This window comes from Amphiprion ocellaris, chromosome 12 (genome assembly GCF_022539595.1).
Source record: "Amphiprion ocellaris isolate individual 3 ecotype Okinawa chromosome 12, ASM2253959v1, whole genome shotgun sequence".
Lineage (NCBI taxonomy): Eukaryota > Metazoa > Chordata > Actinopteri > Pomacentridae > Amphiprion > Amphiprion ocellaris.
In genome coordinates this window covers 13,429,966-13,446,639 of record NC_072777.1, presented here as the reverse complement: position 1 = coordinate 13,446,639, position 16,674 = coordinate 13,429,966, and the positions used below count along the sequence as shown (strand labels likewise).

At 39.7% G+C, this 16,674-nt stretch overlaps 2 protein-coding genes across 2 annotated transcripts in view; one reads left to right on the top strand and one right to left on the bottom strand.

Moving 5' to 3' along the window:
* Positions 1–201: 201 nt before the first annotated feature.
* The window catches only part of plg (plasminogen), a 20,570-nt gene continuing 4,097 nt past the window's right edge, over positions 202–16,674 (top strand). The window contains exons 1-16 of the mRNA XM_023265519.3: positions 202–340; positions 4,924–5,059; positions 5,133–5,239; positions 6,878–6,992; positions 7,083–7,222; positions 7,861–7,981; positions 8,098–8,216; positions 8,768–8,930; positions 9,124–9,248; positions 9,642–9,801; positions 12,355–12,524; positions 12,607–12,755; positions 12,842–12,935; positions 14,227–14,341; positions 14,783–14,857; positions 14,960–15,100. Coding sequence (XP_023121287.2) covers positions 292–340; positions 4,924–5,059; positions 5,133–5,239; positions 6,878–6,992; positions 7,083–7,222; positions 7,861–7,981; positions 8,098–8,216; positions 8,768–8,930; positions 9,124–9,248; positions 9,642–9,801; positions 12,355–12,524; positions 12,607–12,755; positions 12,842–12,935; positions 14,227–14,341; positions 14,783–14,857; positions 14,960–15,100 — 1,979 coding nt within the window. The 5' untranslated portion in view covers positions 202–291. The remainder of the gene's footprint in view (positions 341–4,923; positions 5,060–5,132; positions 5,240–6,877; positions 6,993–7,082; positions 7,223–7,860; positions 7,982–8,097; positions 8,217–8,767; positions 8,931–9,123; positions 9,249–9,641; positions 9,802–12,354; positions 12,525–12,606; positions 12,756–12,841; positions 12,936–14,226; positions 14,342–14,782; positions 14,858–14,959; positions 15,101–16,674) is intronic.
* Positions 10,345–16,674, bottom strand: part of LOC111565455 (solute carrier family 22 member 2-like) — a 20,375-nt gene continuing 14,045 nt past the window's right edge. Inside the window, exon 12 of the mRNA XM_035946091.2 lies at positions 10,345–11,916. Coding sequence (XP_035801984.1) covers positions 11,889–11,916 — 28 coding nt within the window. The 3' untranslated portion in view covers positions 10,345–11,888. The remainder of the gene's footprint in view (positions 11,917–16,674) is intronic.

The window sequence follows — 16,674 nt, the reverse complement described above, 5'->3', positions numbered from 1 at the left end:
GTAATTATTAAATAGCACATAGTACAGTACAGGACTGCACTTTAAATATTCAGTATTAATCAACACATAATAGAATATACAATGTTGTGCTGCTCTTTTGCTTGTTCCAAAATCTCCCCAAGACAAGGATTTTGACCTGTTGCTCTTTTGCTGTCCTTGTTGGGCAAATGATTGACTAATAATTGAGCGGTCCTATTTGTCCTACTGACGTGCTAAAAGGATCCCAGTAATCTACTAGGAGGTTCCTCTGTGAGTTAGTTGACTATGAGCTGCTAGTGCAAGGGCCTCACCATGGACCTGTACAAAGCAGCTTTCCTCCTGGGAGCCTTGATCTGCACTGGTAAGATACTAAAACATCTTGGGGGGAAAATTAGGAACAGATCTATAATAATATAATTGTCATAAAATATAAGAGGCAGTGATTATATTAATTTTGAGAGCACCTCCTCAAGACTCTAAAGGTCTTTTAGTGTTATTTTATGATCCGGTCAAGCCAGGATGTTGAGAGACAACAAAAGCAATACTGAGACAAGTCATGAAAATAGAATGTGCCTGTAACAGATTTTCTTCACTTTGATTACTGGAGTTACACCTTAAAAATCATATTAAGTTCCCTGACAGTTTTGTGTCAAATCGCGCTGATTATTCAAAGCTTATCCTTGTGGAGCAGGTGTTGATTGATACAAGGGATTTGATCAGTTTAGGCTCAGATTAATGCAAGTTTGTGCAATGGAATGTATTTCTGTTTTAGATATTGTCTCTTAAGAAGTTTTGCAGAGACATTTCTTTTCTTCAAATGTTAAATATTGATAAAATTCAAAGAATAAATTACAATACAATTGGTCAACATTTGTCCCTGTCATTGTGATGACGTAAATCAGATTGTTTGTCTACACAAATTCTTGTTAACCCCCTTCTTAGCACTGCAGCCTTGACTGTTTGGACAAACTCCACTCACTGACCCAGAATACACTGATCAGACATATCATTAGGACCACCTGCCTAATGTTGTGTTGGTCCCTCTTTTGCGGCCAAAACAGCCCTGACCCATCAAGGGATGGACTCCACCAGACCCTGAAGGTGTGCTGTGGTATCTGGTACCAAGATGTTAGCAGCAGATCCTTTATGTCCTGGAAGTTGCAAAGTAGGTCCTGCGTGGATCAAACTTGTTTGTCCAGCACATCCCACAGATGCTCGATTGTTCAATCTGGGGAATTTGAAGGCCAAGTCAACACCTCAAACTGGTTGTTGTGCTCCTCAAACCATTCCTGAACCATTTTTGCTTTGTGGCACAGCACATTATCCTGCTGAAAGAGGCCACAGCAATCAGGGAATACTGTTTCCATGAACGGGTGTACATGGTCTGTAACAAAGTTTGGGTAGGTGGTATATGTCAAAGTAACATCCACATGGATGGCAGGACCCAAGGTTTCCCAGCAGAACACTGTCCAAAGCATCACACTGCCTCCGCCGGCTTGCCTTCTTCCCATAGTGTATCCTGGTGCCATGTGTTCCCAGGTAAGTGATGAACACGCACCTGGCAATCCATGTGATGTAAACGAAAACGTGATTCATCAGATCAGGCCACTTTCTTCCATTGCTCCGTTCTGATGCTCACATGCCCATCGTTGACACTTTCGGCAGTGGACAGGGGTCAGCATGGGCACTCTGACCGGTCTGCAGCTATGCAGCTCCATATGCAACAAACTCAGATGTACTGTGTATTCTGACAACTTTCTATCAGAACCGGCATTAACTTCTTCAGCAATTTGAGCAACAATAGCTCATCTGTTGGGTCGGACCACACGGGCCAGCCATCGCTCCACACGTGCATCAATGAGCCTTGGCCACCCATGACCCTGTCGCTGGTTCATCACTGTTCCTTTCTTGGTCCACTTCTGATAGATACTGACCACTGCAGACCAGAAACATCCCATAAGAGCTGCAGTTTTGGAGATGCTCTGACCCAGTTGTCTAGACATCACAATTTGGCCCTTGTTAAACTTGCTCAAATCCTTCCGTTTGCCTATTTTTCCTGCTTCTAACACATCAGCTTTGAGGAAAAAATGTTCACTTGCTGACGAATATATCCGACCCACTAATAGGTGCCAGGATGAAGAGATAATCAGTGTTATTCACTTCACCTGTCAGTGGCCATCATGTTATGCCTAATCGATGTGTATATAATCCTTTGAAAAACCATCCTCGTTCTTTCTGTCTTATAAAAGCATCAGCTGCAGACAGTTCCTCAACCCTTTTAACATCATTGTCTACTCTGCTTTGTAGAACCTCTAGCTGTAGTTTAACTCTGGCATCTCAAATCTAATTTGCTTGGTCAAAATACAATTGCTATATCATCCATGGTGTACTGCAGGGTTCATTCAGGGTTCTTGGTTCTATAGTATTGTTCTTTGCCATCGCTTTGTGCCACAATGAGAAAATTCACAATGTATTGACAATTATTATGCTGATGATACACAGTTTTACCTGCCTACCTATGAAGCTGCATGGCAACAACCTGGCATGTGGCAGACATTGTGAATGTCCACTGACGACCCTTGTGCATATTCATTTGGGATTTGTGGCTTGATGTTCCATCTTCACTGTATACGTATGACTGTATTGAAATGCAATTAAAGTCTGGAGTTAGATGAGGTAACCACTGTATTCTTAGCCACAGGTAGGCGGTGGTTAGTTGATCATAAATGCTTAAAATAGAAGAAACTGCTAGTGGTAAAAAAAAAAAAGTTTTTATTTTTATTTTTATATATATATATATATATATATATATATATATATATATATATATATATATATATATATATATATATATATATATATATACACACATACACACACACACACACACACACACACACACACACATTGGGGCGGCGTGGAAGTTTTTTGTCCTCCGAAGGGGGTCCAACAGAAAACATTTGAGAACCACTGGATTAAACCAATAGAGCAAAGCTAGCTGTTACCTCGTGTTTGTAGTTTTTATGCTAAGTTAAATAAATGTACTGCGGTCTGGAGTTTCATATTTGCCACACAGATATTTGAGTGGCTTCAGTCTTTTCATGTAACTCTCGGCGAGAAGGTATCTCATAAACTGTTCCTTTCGGAACTTTGCATGAATTCTTGTTTTTTTTTTTTTTTGAGACTTTTTAGTCTGGACAAAGATTTTATTTTGTGTGTGCCGCTTTGTCGTTTTCCTTAAGTCAATCCAACAATACTTCCACAACCTCTGGTTGTCTTTTATATCTCTACATACACTTAAGCGCTACAGCAATTAATCAATTGATTTATTGGTTGTCAACTATTAAATTATTAGCCAGCTATTTTGATCATATAATTGCTTTGGGTCATTTTTTTTAAGGGAAAATGTCAATGTTTTCTGATTCCAGCTTATGTTTTGATATTTTTGTGTTTCAGCCAACTGAATGTCTTTGGGTTGTCACAAAACATTTGTTATCTTTAACTTTTGGGAACACTGATCCATGTCTTTCACCATTTTTGAACTGATATCCAAATTCCAGTACAGAGAGCACGTGCATCTGAAAGTGTGTCTTCGCTGGAGGTAGTGTTGGACAGGCTTTTAGCTGAACGCTCCATCTTAATGTCTTTTTTTTGTGTTACAAAGAGTGATGTAATCACAATGACTTTCTCTTGTCTCCTTAGACTTTCGAAGAGTTACAATCAAAACAAGACACATAGCATTTTTCATCTTGCAGTTCACAACATGTGCAGATGGAACAGGCCATTACTTTAGTATAACAGTTGTCTAGTGCTTTATTTATTAACTTCCAAAGTATTCTATCAGTAGGTATGCTTCTGTTTGCAGCTAAATATTTCTCTTTTTTTTCTTAACTGTTTATTCAATTTTAAAATGTTGGCTGTCCTGTCTGTAACTGTGTTCTCTGACATGTATTATTATTATTATTATTATTATTATTATTATTATTATTATTATTATTATTATTATTATTACCTTTATTTAACCAGGTTTGTCCCATTGAGAACCAAGATCTCTTTTACAAGACAGACCTGGCCAAGAATGGCAGTGCATACAGTTAAAACAACAGTTTTAACACACAATCACATTTAAACACAAACATAAAAAATATAAATAATTAATTAGTTTAAAAAAGGGCTGCACAGTGGGGTAGTGGTTAGCACTTTCGCCTTGCAGCAAGAAGGTCCCTGGTTCGCGTCCCGGCTTTCCCGGGATCTTTCTGCATGGAGTTTGCATGTTCTCCCTGTGCATGCGTGGGTTTTCTCCGGGTACTCCGGTTTCCTCCCACAGTCCAAAAATATGCTGAGGTTAATTGATTATTCTAAATTGCCCGTAGGTGTGAATGTGAGAGTGATTGTTTGTCTATATATGTAGCCCTGCGACAGACTAGCGACCTGTCCAGGGTGTCCCCTGCCTTCGCCCAAGTCAGCTGGGATAGACTCCAGCCCCCCCCCCCGCGACCCTAGTGAGGATTAAGCGGTGTATAGATAATGGATGGATGGATGGATAGTTTAAAAAAACATTTGCTCTCAATTAAAACATTTGTACTCCAAAAACTTGGATATGATTGGAGTAATCATAGCCTTAAATGCGTTCCGAGATCCCAGACTTTGGAGTTTGAGCTCTGACTGCAAAACGTTCCATGTAGCCTCTGGTGATACGTAATATATTTTAGTATGTTCGTTTTTTGGTTTTTTTCTTTAAACTTATTTACCGGTACTCATAATAATTTAATCCTTTGCTGGATGGCATAATTCATTTTTGTAGTCATGACTATGAAAATATTTGCAGCTGCTTTGAATCACACTTAAACCCAGATTTGCGGCTAGACGGGATTCATTCATACCCCAACCACAAATACTGTATTATATCTTTAACAATTAATAACTTTTTTACTCTGATTCCAGTTGGTGGTACCGACGTGGACGGCTACTCCAAAACTGAAGGAGCATCGATCATCTCACTTCGTAAAAGACAGTATTCAGTCAACACTGTGGCTGAGTGTGCAACCAAATGTAACACTGAAACATCCTTCACATGCAAGTAAGTTCACACTTTACACTCGACCTTTTTCAATCAAAGGAATCAAAGTCTGACACCAGTTTTATTTTCACAGGTCTTTCATATACATTGAAAAGGATCAAGAGTGTTGGACGGCAGAATCAAACTCTAAAACAGAGCTCATTCTGCGTAGAACCAGCACAGCTTTATATGAAAAAAATGGTCAGTCCTCTATTGTTCTTTAACGTAATATAAGTTGCCTGAAGCTTTTTTGAAATTTTATTATGGTGGTCTTTTTTTTGTCCCCAAAGAATTTTCCTCTATAGGTTGGAATTTACAGGATATTTTTTGTTTTTATTGCACTGTGGTTCATGTTTAGTTTATGTTACTGGAATCAGATAAATGACTCACTGACATTACTGTCTGATGAATTTGTTTATTATTGCACTCTGCGGAGCAGTTTACAATACAGCTTTGACAAAATATTGATACTGCAATACATAAGGTATAATCAAAAAATCTCAGTCCATACCTGATTTCAATTTGGTAGCCTCCTTGTGCAGAGACACAGCAATCACAGTGCTTCTGCAATGCTTCTAATGCCCACTGGAAACTCTGTTAACAAAATATGCACCATCTGCCGTGGATGCTGATTGTCCTCAACTGTGTCTAAACAGTAACCACTGAACTTGAGTTTCTTTTTGAGGAAGACGAAGTAGTCGCAGGGAGCCAAGTCTAGCGAGTGGGTTGGGTGGAGAGCAGAGGTTGTGTTGTGTCCAAAAAAAGGTGCATCACCATCATCCTGTCACCGGCTGCACAACACATTGGAACATCCACATGTCATTGCACCACAGTTTAGGTCAATTTCAGCAAATGTTCACCTCAGGATTACAGTAGAACCCTGCTTTGACTGTCGGGCCTGAGGGGACAACAAACATGCTCCTGATGTGCTCAGGACCTGATGCTTCTTGTCTAGTTTTGGTAACTGCAGTGTCTTCCACTGAGAAAACTGATGTTTCTTCTCTTGATGGTAGCCACAGACACTCCTCTCATCACCAGTGATGATTCTCCACATGAAAGTCAGATCATCCCGCTGCTGACTGACACAGAATGTGATGTTTGCTGTCTGCTCCGAAGAATTGTGAATTTGCACCTACTAGTGGTCACAACAATGTGTATCATACAGGTCCTGATATCATTAGCGTGGTGTCGCATGATATCCTGACTCATGACAGTTTCTGCTTGCACATATTAACTTTAGTGTGATGAATTCCATGCACACGCACCATGAACAGTCACAGATCTTTCTGTTCGTAGCTCGTATTCTATTGCTTCCTTCAGCAATGCATTATCACTACACTGACGTCAAATATTGGTATTTCTCTTAAACAGGAACACACTCAAAACATGTTCTCACAACTTGCTTTGTGACTCTATGTGGAGGTGCTCATTAAATGAATCAGAGTGAAGCAAGCAGAAGCTAAAAGTCACAGTGAAAGCAGGGGAAGATAAATCTGAGGACTATTTAAATTGACACGGTATTAAAATTGAATAATAGTGATAACTGACACACACAGACACTACAGTGCAGTGAATAAATGGGTAATTCCTACATTTTGACTTTTGAGTAGCATTTTTCTTCTTTAATTCCACAAATTTTGTGATGTATCATTGATGATTGTCTTTCAGTGTATCAGATAATTCAGTTTTGCAGTAGCATATGTAGGCAGCGTATTAAGAGACCAGTGTGAGTTACTCTGTGATTCCCGCCTCACTATACAGTGCATGTGTCACCCTAAAAAGCAGGCAGGTGTTTCCTGAATACACAAACATGCAATGCTTACTTTTTGTCTTGTCCAGAATTTCTTCTGGAGTGTGTAAATGGAATAGGAACAGATTACAGAGGAACAAAGGCCAAAACAAAATCAGAAAAGGTGTGTCAGAGATGGCAAGCAAAATATCCACACAGGCCCAAGTACGTATTCACATAAGATCATTTCATTTTGCATATCAGTTCATGTCCTTTCAGATCTGTCTGTAATTTTTGTAAATGTGTTTACCGTAGCATCACACCACAGACTCATCCCCAAGCAGACCTGGAGTCTAACTTCTGCAGAAACCCTGATGGGGACAGCGGGGGACCTTGGTGTTACACCACAGACTCCAACACCCGCTGGGAGCACTGCAATGTTACCAGCTGCACTGGTAACTCTCATTTATCTGTGTGTCTTAGTGCTAATTCCAAAGCACATACACTACGTGTGTGCCTGAAATCATACTCTATTTTTCTGTTTGGCTTGATTTCACTTATCTGAGTGTCCAAATTATCTTGATTGTTGGAACTGGTAAATGTAGGCACTATATGTAGCAGCATCCTCAAAGTTTACTCAATGAATGAAAAAAATATCTGCTGGGGATCGATCTCTCTTTTAATGTCCTCCTGAGATTTCTTCTGTTTTTTTGTGTTCATGTTCTTGTTCCCTTTGTTTTGTGTGAAACATTCTTACTGTAGACCTTTAAAATGCAGTAAATAACTGAATGGCAAATTATATTAAAAAGAAACTAATACATTTTCTATTATACCATAAAAATCCTGTAAAGTAAATGATTGATGCTGTGATTGATGCTTAGGGAAATACTTTGTGGACAATCGGTCAACTAAAAGTAAAGTTGTAGTTTGCAGTGTTGTGTTATATTTTTGCAAGGCGCAGTAGTAAGCATGTTGCAGTACTTCTCTTTTATATATTACATTATTAAACACTGTAGAAACATACAGCAACAGCACACGACAACAGTACAGCATTGTATTGTAGTGTGATGTGTCTGTGCCTGTTCCTTCACAGAGGACTGTATGCATTGTAGCGGAGAGGACTACAGAGGAAAAACCTCCACCACTGAAAACGGCTTCACCTGCCAACGCTGGGACTCTCAGAAACCTCACAACCACGGCTACAATCCCAGCGCGTAAGACCACATAAGCTAAAATTCAGTATTTCATAAGGTTTAATAAACTGGAAGGAAAAACTATTTTTTTGAAAGGTCAAATATAGCTAAAATTCTCCAATTTATGTTTCCTACAGTCTTCCAGAAAAGTATCTTGAGGAGAACTACTGCAGAAACCCAGATGGAGATCCCCGCCCGTGGTGCTTCACCACCAGCCAGTCCAAACGATGGGACTTCTGTTCCATACCCCGCTGCAGTGAGTCCTCACATTTTAATATGTATTCCTTTCACAGTTTTTTTTTTGTTTGTTTTTTTTCTGTAAATCTTCATAGCTGCCCATGAATCCATTACTGTAAATCAGGCACATAATTTCATATAGATTTTCAGCTATTTGCAGGTTTTAAGAAACTAGCTGCTAAACCTCCCTCTTCTACAGGTTACTGAACTGACAAACTGACCCAGCATCATAGCCTGTGTGAAAAAAAGATAATATCTTGTTTTTAAAAATCAATATATTATACTAAAGAATGCAATGCAACATAGAGGTACTTATTTGATGAATCTACCTGCAGCTTGCACCCCCTGAGTGAACCTTATTAATAGAACTAATGATAAAATGTTGGGTGAGCATTTCAACACACGCCATCATCAACTACATCAAGGACCAACCACCTTAAATGTATTTATAGGAAGGAAGATAACAGAAAAAGAAGAATTGCAGTAGGCAAAAGAAGATAATGTACCTTAAATACAGAACGCATGCTTGGCTTAGTCTCATGACACATTCTTCTCATCTTCTGTCTTCAGCATCTGCGGCTCCCACCATCGCCCCAGAGCTAACTTGTGCCACCGGTGAAGGTGCAGCGTATCGAGGCACGATTGCTGTAACTGAGAGTGGCAAAGCATGCCAGAGCTGGTCGACTCAGACGCCACATAAACACAACCGCACCCCAGAAAACTATCCCTGCAAGTAAGAGCTGTATCCACAAAAAAATGTCTTCCCTCAGTGATACAAATGACTCAACAAAATATTAGTAAGACTTCTCCACAGTAAACAAAGAGGTGCAAATAAAAAAAAAGCTTAGAGGGAGCCCAGAAACATCAACAAATACAGTAAGTTTTCATAACTTCATATTTGGTTCGTCTGTGATCTTCTTTGCCAGGGGCCTAGAAAATAACTACTGTCGTAACCCTGACAACGAGAGGATGCCCTGGTGCTACACCACTGACTCAGACACTCGCTGGGAGTACTGCAAGGTTCCGCAGTGTGGAGATGCACCAGGACCAGGTACAGCACTGGTCAACTGTGCTGATGTACACTTTAAAAACAGCAGCACTCGATTCAGAATATTCTGAAAAACTGAGTCAAACATATAAAAGTGGGAGCGTAACTATCTTAGCAGTGATTTGATTTGAAGTTTGGAAAGGAAAGTTAAAGCACTAGCAATGATTAATGGAATAAGCGAATGAAAAACTACATTTCAGTCTTAATGGGGTCAGTCATGTATAGAGCTCTAAATCTCTGTCTTCTTTCCATTTCATATGAAAATGCACTGCAGAATCTGCAATATTTTAAACATTTCATTTATGTTTGCTTATTTCACTCTCCTTCTCCCTTTTTTATTCATTTAACTACGTATTCTTTTTATTTATTTATTATTACTATTGTCTCTTGCTGCAGACGAGCCAGTGATCCCCCCAGATGAGGAGGACTGTTATGAGGGAAATGGGTCCACTTATCGGGGCATCACATCGGAAACCATCAGTGGAAAAAAATGTCAAGCCTGGAATTCCATGTTTCCTCACAACCACAACAAAACTCCTAGAGTCTTCCCCACAGCGTGAGCATCAAATTCTCTTAACTGATTCATTTTAGACATATTTTTAAGGTGACAAAACAATTTTTACCTCAAAGTAAATACCAAGCAGACCCTACCCATGGAATGACAGGCACTTGTTATTTTCAGGATGTGGGTGAACCTTTCTATGACTTCAGTCAAATTGCCACAAACTGACTTTCAAGGCACTCAGATTCAGTAGACTGTAAATAATGCATTATAGTTGTTAATTTAACAAAGATATTGTTTATTAGGCCTAATACAAGTGCAGATAATTTAAATAGTTTCTATCAACGTTATTTTCACTACATTTGAAACACAGTGTCTCAGAGTAAAGCTTTTAAAATGTGAATTAGGGCTCCAACAAATAACTATTTTTCTATCTATTAATCTATTGACTATTTCGCCAATTAGTTGGTTAATCTAAATGATTTTGTCAAATGCAGTTGCAGTATTAAATCAAGATTTTAGAGGTGCTGAGCAAAAGCTTGGTTAGCATGGGCCACATTTCAGTCAAGATTTCATACTTGTTACATGGAAGCTGGAAAAAAACAAGAAAAACAAGTAAATAAAAACAGCTTTATTGGGAATTTGACTATATTACAACACCAAAGATGTGAGCACAGAGCGCAGGAGAGAAGCAACCTGGTTTTAGTACTGGCATTATCCCATGAGATAGATTTACCAAGGGCTTGTGTATTTTTGGCAGTCATAGGAACGCAGCGATGCTCACCAGTTAAAAAATCAAAAAACTTGCTTTAGAAGCACAATCTACAGTTTTAACGTACTCATGATTTATAAATAAAGCTCTTTTGATGTAATTTTGTGTGCAGATATAGGATCTTAAGAACATGAGTCATACTAAATCTCCTCATCTCCAACCTTATCTGCTGATTCTATGATGATGGTGTTATTAGATAAGGTTCGTATTTTTATGAGGCTCTACAGAAACATCCTCAGTGAAAAAATAATCCAGTCCTGCTCCTACAGAATCAAAATATTTTAATCTGAATCTTTAGTTTCTGATTTTATTTACACAGATGAAGTTCAAGGTTCACTTTATTTTCTCCCGTGGGAGAAATTTGTCTTGGACCAAAGGCAAAAAGCAAGCTGCACTGCAACACATAAAACAGGACACATGCTACTAAAATCACATAAAATAAGTAACATATAATCTTAGACATACACACTACTGTTGAAAAGTTTGGGGTCACCCAGACAATTTCATGTTTTCCATGAAAACTCACACTTTCATTCATGTGCTTAGATAATTGCACAAGGGTTTTCTAATCATCAATTAGCCTTTCAACACCATTAGCTAACACAATGTAGCATTAGAACACAGGAGTGATGGTTGCTGGAAATGTTCCTCTGTACCTCTATGGAGATATTCCATTAAAAATCAACCGATTCCAGCTAGAATAGTCATTTACCACAATAACAATGTCTAGACTGTATTTCTGATTAATTTAATGCTGTCTTCATTGAAAAAACAGTTTTTCTTACAAAAATAATGACATTGCTAAGTGACCCCAAACTTTTGAATGGTAGTGTATATAAGTTACAGTAATATAAAAACCTAAAATACACACCTGCATACATACATACATGCATCTCTACATACACAACATTTAAATACCTCCCTTTGGTAGTTACACCTAACTAATCATTAATGTGCTTGATTGAGTGAGGGATAAAAGAGTGTTTAAAATGGCTGAGCCTGCACAGCGGGACTCTGTACCTCCTGCCTGAATTCAACAGTTCATACTCTGTGAAAAGGGCATGCAATGGATCAGAAAGAATATTGTTTGCCTGCCTGATGGTGGCCTTTATAAGCAAGTCTTGTGGCATGAATGGAGTAGTGGTACCCATGATCTTACTTGCCATCTTCACCAGGTTATCAATCTGACTTTTGGGTTTGGCTGTAAGGGCCTCAAACCAGCAGATGATCCCATACCTAAGTTTCCTCAGGGGGGGTTCCTCCACACTGGGGGCTGTATCCGGTCTGCTGCTGGGGGTGCTGTCCGCGGGTCCCTTTGGCCCGGCTGGTTGGGGGGCTCCCCACCTTGGTGTGGGGGTCCCCCTGTCTGTCAGGGTCCGGGGGGTCCAGCTGAACACCTAGGCATTTAAAAGAGGTGTGCACATAAGACAAACTGATTCTTTCTTCCGGTGTGTTTTTGGCCACCTCTTGAGTACTGTCTTAGGATAAGTTGTAATCATAAGAGCTGCACACTTGATCTGAGCTGTTGTTGGGATATCTTTATTGTAGATATCTTTTTTAAAGCTGAGCAGTTTATTGAGTATTTTAGTTTTTGTGACAGTAAATTAAGATTCAGTTATGATGTTAAGCAACATAATTGCTTATCGTTGTCTCTCCTGGGTTTTTCTGTAAGCCTTTATTTTTGACTCTCCAGTACTCTGACCATTTTAATCCATGCAGAGATAGTCAAGAGTTCCAGTGAGAAACAAGCCATCTCAGTAGTTGCTCTCTTGGTTTGTTCCCAAAAGTAAAATGATATCTGCTGTCCTGAAGATACGCATCTTCTTATTCTACAGAGACCTCAGGAGGAATCTGTGCAGGAACCCTGACGGAGACCGAGCTCCCTGGTGTTACACTACAGACCCCAGAGTTCGCTGGGAGTACTGCAACTTGGAGAAATGCAATTCAGGAGCACTACGCACCACTCCTAGACCAGCCAAACCCACCCAGACCCCAGCGGAGAGAGGTCAGGCAACTTTTTGAATGTGTGTTTGTCATATTGTGCTTTATACCACATTTACCCTCTTGTTTTTCTTCTGCTGCTTCAGATTGTAAAGTTGGAAATGGAGCAACATACCGCGGTCCAACTTCAATCACATTACTGGGTGTGACTTGCCAGGCGTGGAGTGCTCAGAGCCCTCACCAACACAACAGCTTCACCCCACAGACTCACCCCACCAAGGGGTTGGATGGCAATGTGAGTGTCTGTCTTCCTATATGAACCATTTTGGGAAAAATTTTCTTTACTGCTTGATTAATTCTCTTTTTGTCTGTAACTGTCAGAGCTGCAGAAACCCAGACAATGATGTGAACGGACCGTGGTGCTACACTACTGACAGGAACAAGAAATGGGATTACTGCCAGATCCCCGACTGTGGTATGTGAGCGTTACTTGTCAGTAGAACATTGGTTTATTATTGTATTTTCTAGTCAACCTACATGCATTACTCAGTCAGTCCTGAACAATTGCACTGGAGAACGGGGAAATTTGGTACCAAAATTCTTAATACTGACTTTGATACCTGGGTGGTTTTATTACCTAAATATTAGCATTTTATTATCAAAACTAATAAATCCCATGTCCAGAAATTTCAGTTTACATATCACTAAATTGTTTTCCCAGTTATATTGTCGTGAGACGTATTTTGTTCAGCTTAGGGAAGGATTATTAGCTGTTTTGGTCTGCATGGTGGCTCGGTGGTTAGCACTGTCTGCTAGAAGATCCCCGGTTCGTGTCCCAGCCTGGGCCTGGGATCTTTCTGTATGGAGTTTGCACGTTCTCCCTGTGCATGTTTTCACCAGGTTCTCCAGCTTCCTCCCACAGTTAAAAACATGCTGAGGTTAACTGGTGACTCTAAATTGTCTGTAAATGTGAGTAGTGTGTGTGATAAACTGTGACCTGTCCAGGTTGAACCCTGCCTTCACCTAAAGTCAGCTGGGATAGACTCCAGCCCCCCTCAACCCTACAGAGGATAAAGTGGTGTCTAGATAATGGATGGAGGGTTTAAAAACAAAGACTTCAGCTATCTTTTTTTTTTTTTTTAAATAGATGGCTATAGTTTTTGAACTTTGATGGATTAATATTTATCATAATTCAGTGGATAAAATCCTACCTTGACTGCTGTTGGACATATTGTCAGCAGTTCTGCAGATGTCTTTTATAATGGTGGTCTTTTGGGAAAATAACAAGGCTGAGTGATGGAGTGGTACTGTCAGTGAAACTTTGACGACAATAGATTCTCTTTTGGCTTTTAATGGTTCTCTGGAAAATATAAACAATTTGCAGACATCCTCAGTAAATGTAGTCCCTTGTTTTCTATCTTTTACACTTTATAGACCGAATCATTGATCAATTAATTAAGATAATAATGGGATCAAGACATAGTAAATAATGGAAATCATCATAAGATGTGTGCTAAACTGGCCACTGTACAGAGATAAACTGTTTTCAGTTAACATGGCATTTCTGGTAACACCTCACTGTCCCAACTTTACAGTTTCTCCCCTACTAACGTTAAGAATCTAATAACAGAATTTTTTTTTCATCCAGCTAACAATTCAGTTTTCTCATATCTATTGACGCTGCTTTTAAACTCTTTGTTTTGTTAATTGTTACCAAAGTTGATGTTTTTTGCACCTCTCTTCATGACTGTGAACTTGCTCTGTAGCTGGACTGAACTGTGGGTCTCCAGTCTTTAAACCGAAGCGCTGCTTTGGTCGTATTGTTGGCGGCTGTGTGTCTAAACCTCACTCGTGGCCCTGGCAGATCAGCCTTCGGACCAAGTGAGTAAATGCTAAAGGGGACTTATGCAGTTAGAAAATATGATGCAAAGATTTAAGCGATATTCTGTTTTTAGGGAAAATGCTCTGTTTTTCCTGAAGCAAACAATAGCCAGCATTTTCACTGTGATAATGAAACTATGATATTGAGATATTGAGAAATGAAATTAATAATGTCGACATTTTATTATCAATATAAACTTTTTTTTAGTTGTGGAAATAGAGTAACCTCATATTAGCAGTCACTGATGAGTCACAGCATTTTATTTTGGTATCTATTTCTATTTACTTTTATTTTTTGCCTTTGTTCTCGTTGATGTCAGTGTTTTGCATCCTCCTTGAAAACAAGATGCTGCTTCTAAATGAAATAAATGTCTGACACTAAAACCTCATCTGGACGTTTGTTCTGTTCAACTTAAAAACACACATCTTTCTGTGTACCAGTACAGGAATCCATTTCTGTGGAGGGACTTTGATTCACCCTCAGTGGGTTGCCACTGCTGCACATTGCCTGGAGAGGTTAGAGCACAATGACTGTTAATAGCATGTAAAGACCAAATCCTGCAATACCACAAACCCTGGATAATGAGTGTGTCTGTTTACGCATGTTCTGTGATGTAGGTCCAAGCGGCCTGCAGCCTATAAAGTGCTCCTGGGCATCCACACAGAGAGAGCCACTGAGCCGTCAAAACAAGAGAGGAACCTGGAGAAACTGGTGCTGGGACCCAACGGAGCTGACATTGCTCTGCTCAAACTAGAGAGGTCAGTACACTACGCTAATTATCCGACAACCTCTACCAGTGACATTATAAATTGACAGCTTTGTGCAGATATCCATGATGTGCTGAAAGATTTAAGTATCTGCATTAAGATTCAGGTACCAGGTTTGTTACAAAAACACTTAGCCTCTGAAACGTAAAGATCTTCTGGCAGCAACTTAAGTACTTTAGCTAATATGGTGTCATTCCAGTTGCGTGTCCTCGCACCATGCCAGAAATAATCTTCATCCGTACTGACACCCCTTTAAACACATTTCACGTTACCATAAATGTACTTGTAGAAAATGCTACAGAGAAAGAACAACTTGGGACAATGACGAGGTGAAACTGATAAAGAAAGTAATCCAGGGTAATATCTTTGTCTTCTTTGGAGAAAAAGTTACTCGATGGCGGTGTGACAAACCATGGAAGGACACGTAGTGAGCTCACATTCGATCTGGGTGTCTGGATCATCATTTCCTAAAGGCTCCTTTTTTAGCCCATTCCAACTAAAATCCAGCTGAAAAGGGTCAGCATCCCAACCATCCCTCCATTTTTCAGGTCATAGTTGCAACAGGCTACCATCAGTCACACGTTCCTCTCCCCAGCAGTGTTTTTCAGCTCTTCCTGGAGGGTCCCAAGGCGTTCTCAGGCCTGATGGGATATCTAGTATCTCCAGCGAGTTCTGGGTCTACCTGGAAGTCTCCTCTCTGAAAACTCCAAAGTCTCCCTGGAAGCATTCTGATCAGATGCCCAAACCACCTTAATTGGCTCCTTTGATGGAAAGAAGCAGCTGATGTCCGAGCTCCTCACCCTACCTCTCAAACTGAACCCAACCAGCCTATGGAGAACCCTCATTTCAGCCGCTTGTAACCATTATCACATTCTTTCAGATGCTCCTGAACCTCATGACCATGGGTGAGGGTTGGATCTACTGATAAATCCTTTGCCTTCCGGCACAGATTTTTTCCACAGAGTACAGTGCAATAACATCATTACTGCTAACGCTGCACCCATCCGTGTGCCCGTCTCATGTTCCATTTTCTCATCATTTGTGAGCAAGAACCTGAGACACTGAAACTCACCTCCAACCCAGAGGAGCAATACAATGTTTAAAGGGATCTAAAATACCAGGAGTGTGGACATTGGATGTAACAAAAGTTACATGTTTTAAATCCAAATGTCATGTAATGACTAATGACTCAAGATCATAAAAGCAACTACGCTGAAGCACAGTAAAGTTCAGATTAACTTCAGCACCTCTGTCCTGATTGTTCTTGAATTTGATGACTATTACACCCCAGTAGAAGCTCCAAACAACATTACCTTAAATCAGTTAGTACTCTTCCTAAAGGTTTCGTTCATAAAGTTGAAAATGTAACAAACTTCTTGGAAACACTGTGCGCAGGTGTGTAAGCTAATTAGCCAAACTTGGTTACATAAAATATGAGCCTGATCTGATATTTTCTTTAATATACCAATAACACTTAGATGGACTATCTCTAAACTACAATACAATAAAGCTGTTTCTTTATTTCCCTGTATTCTACATGGATTATCAGGCAAAGACACAAATGC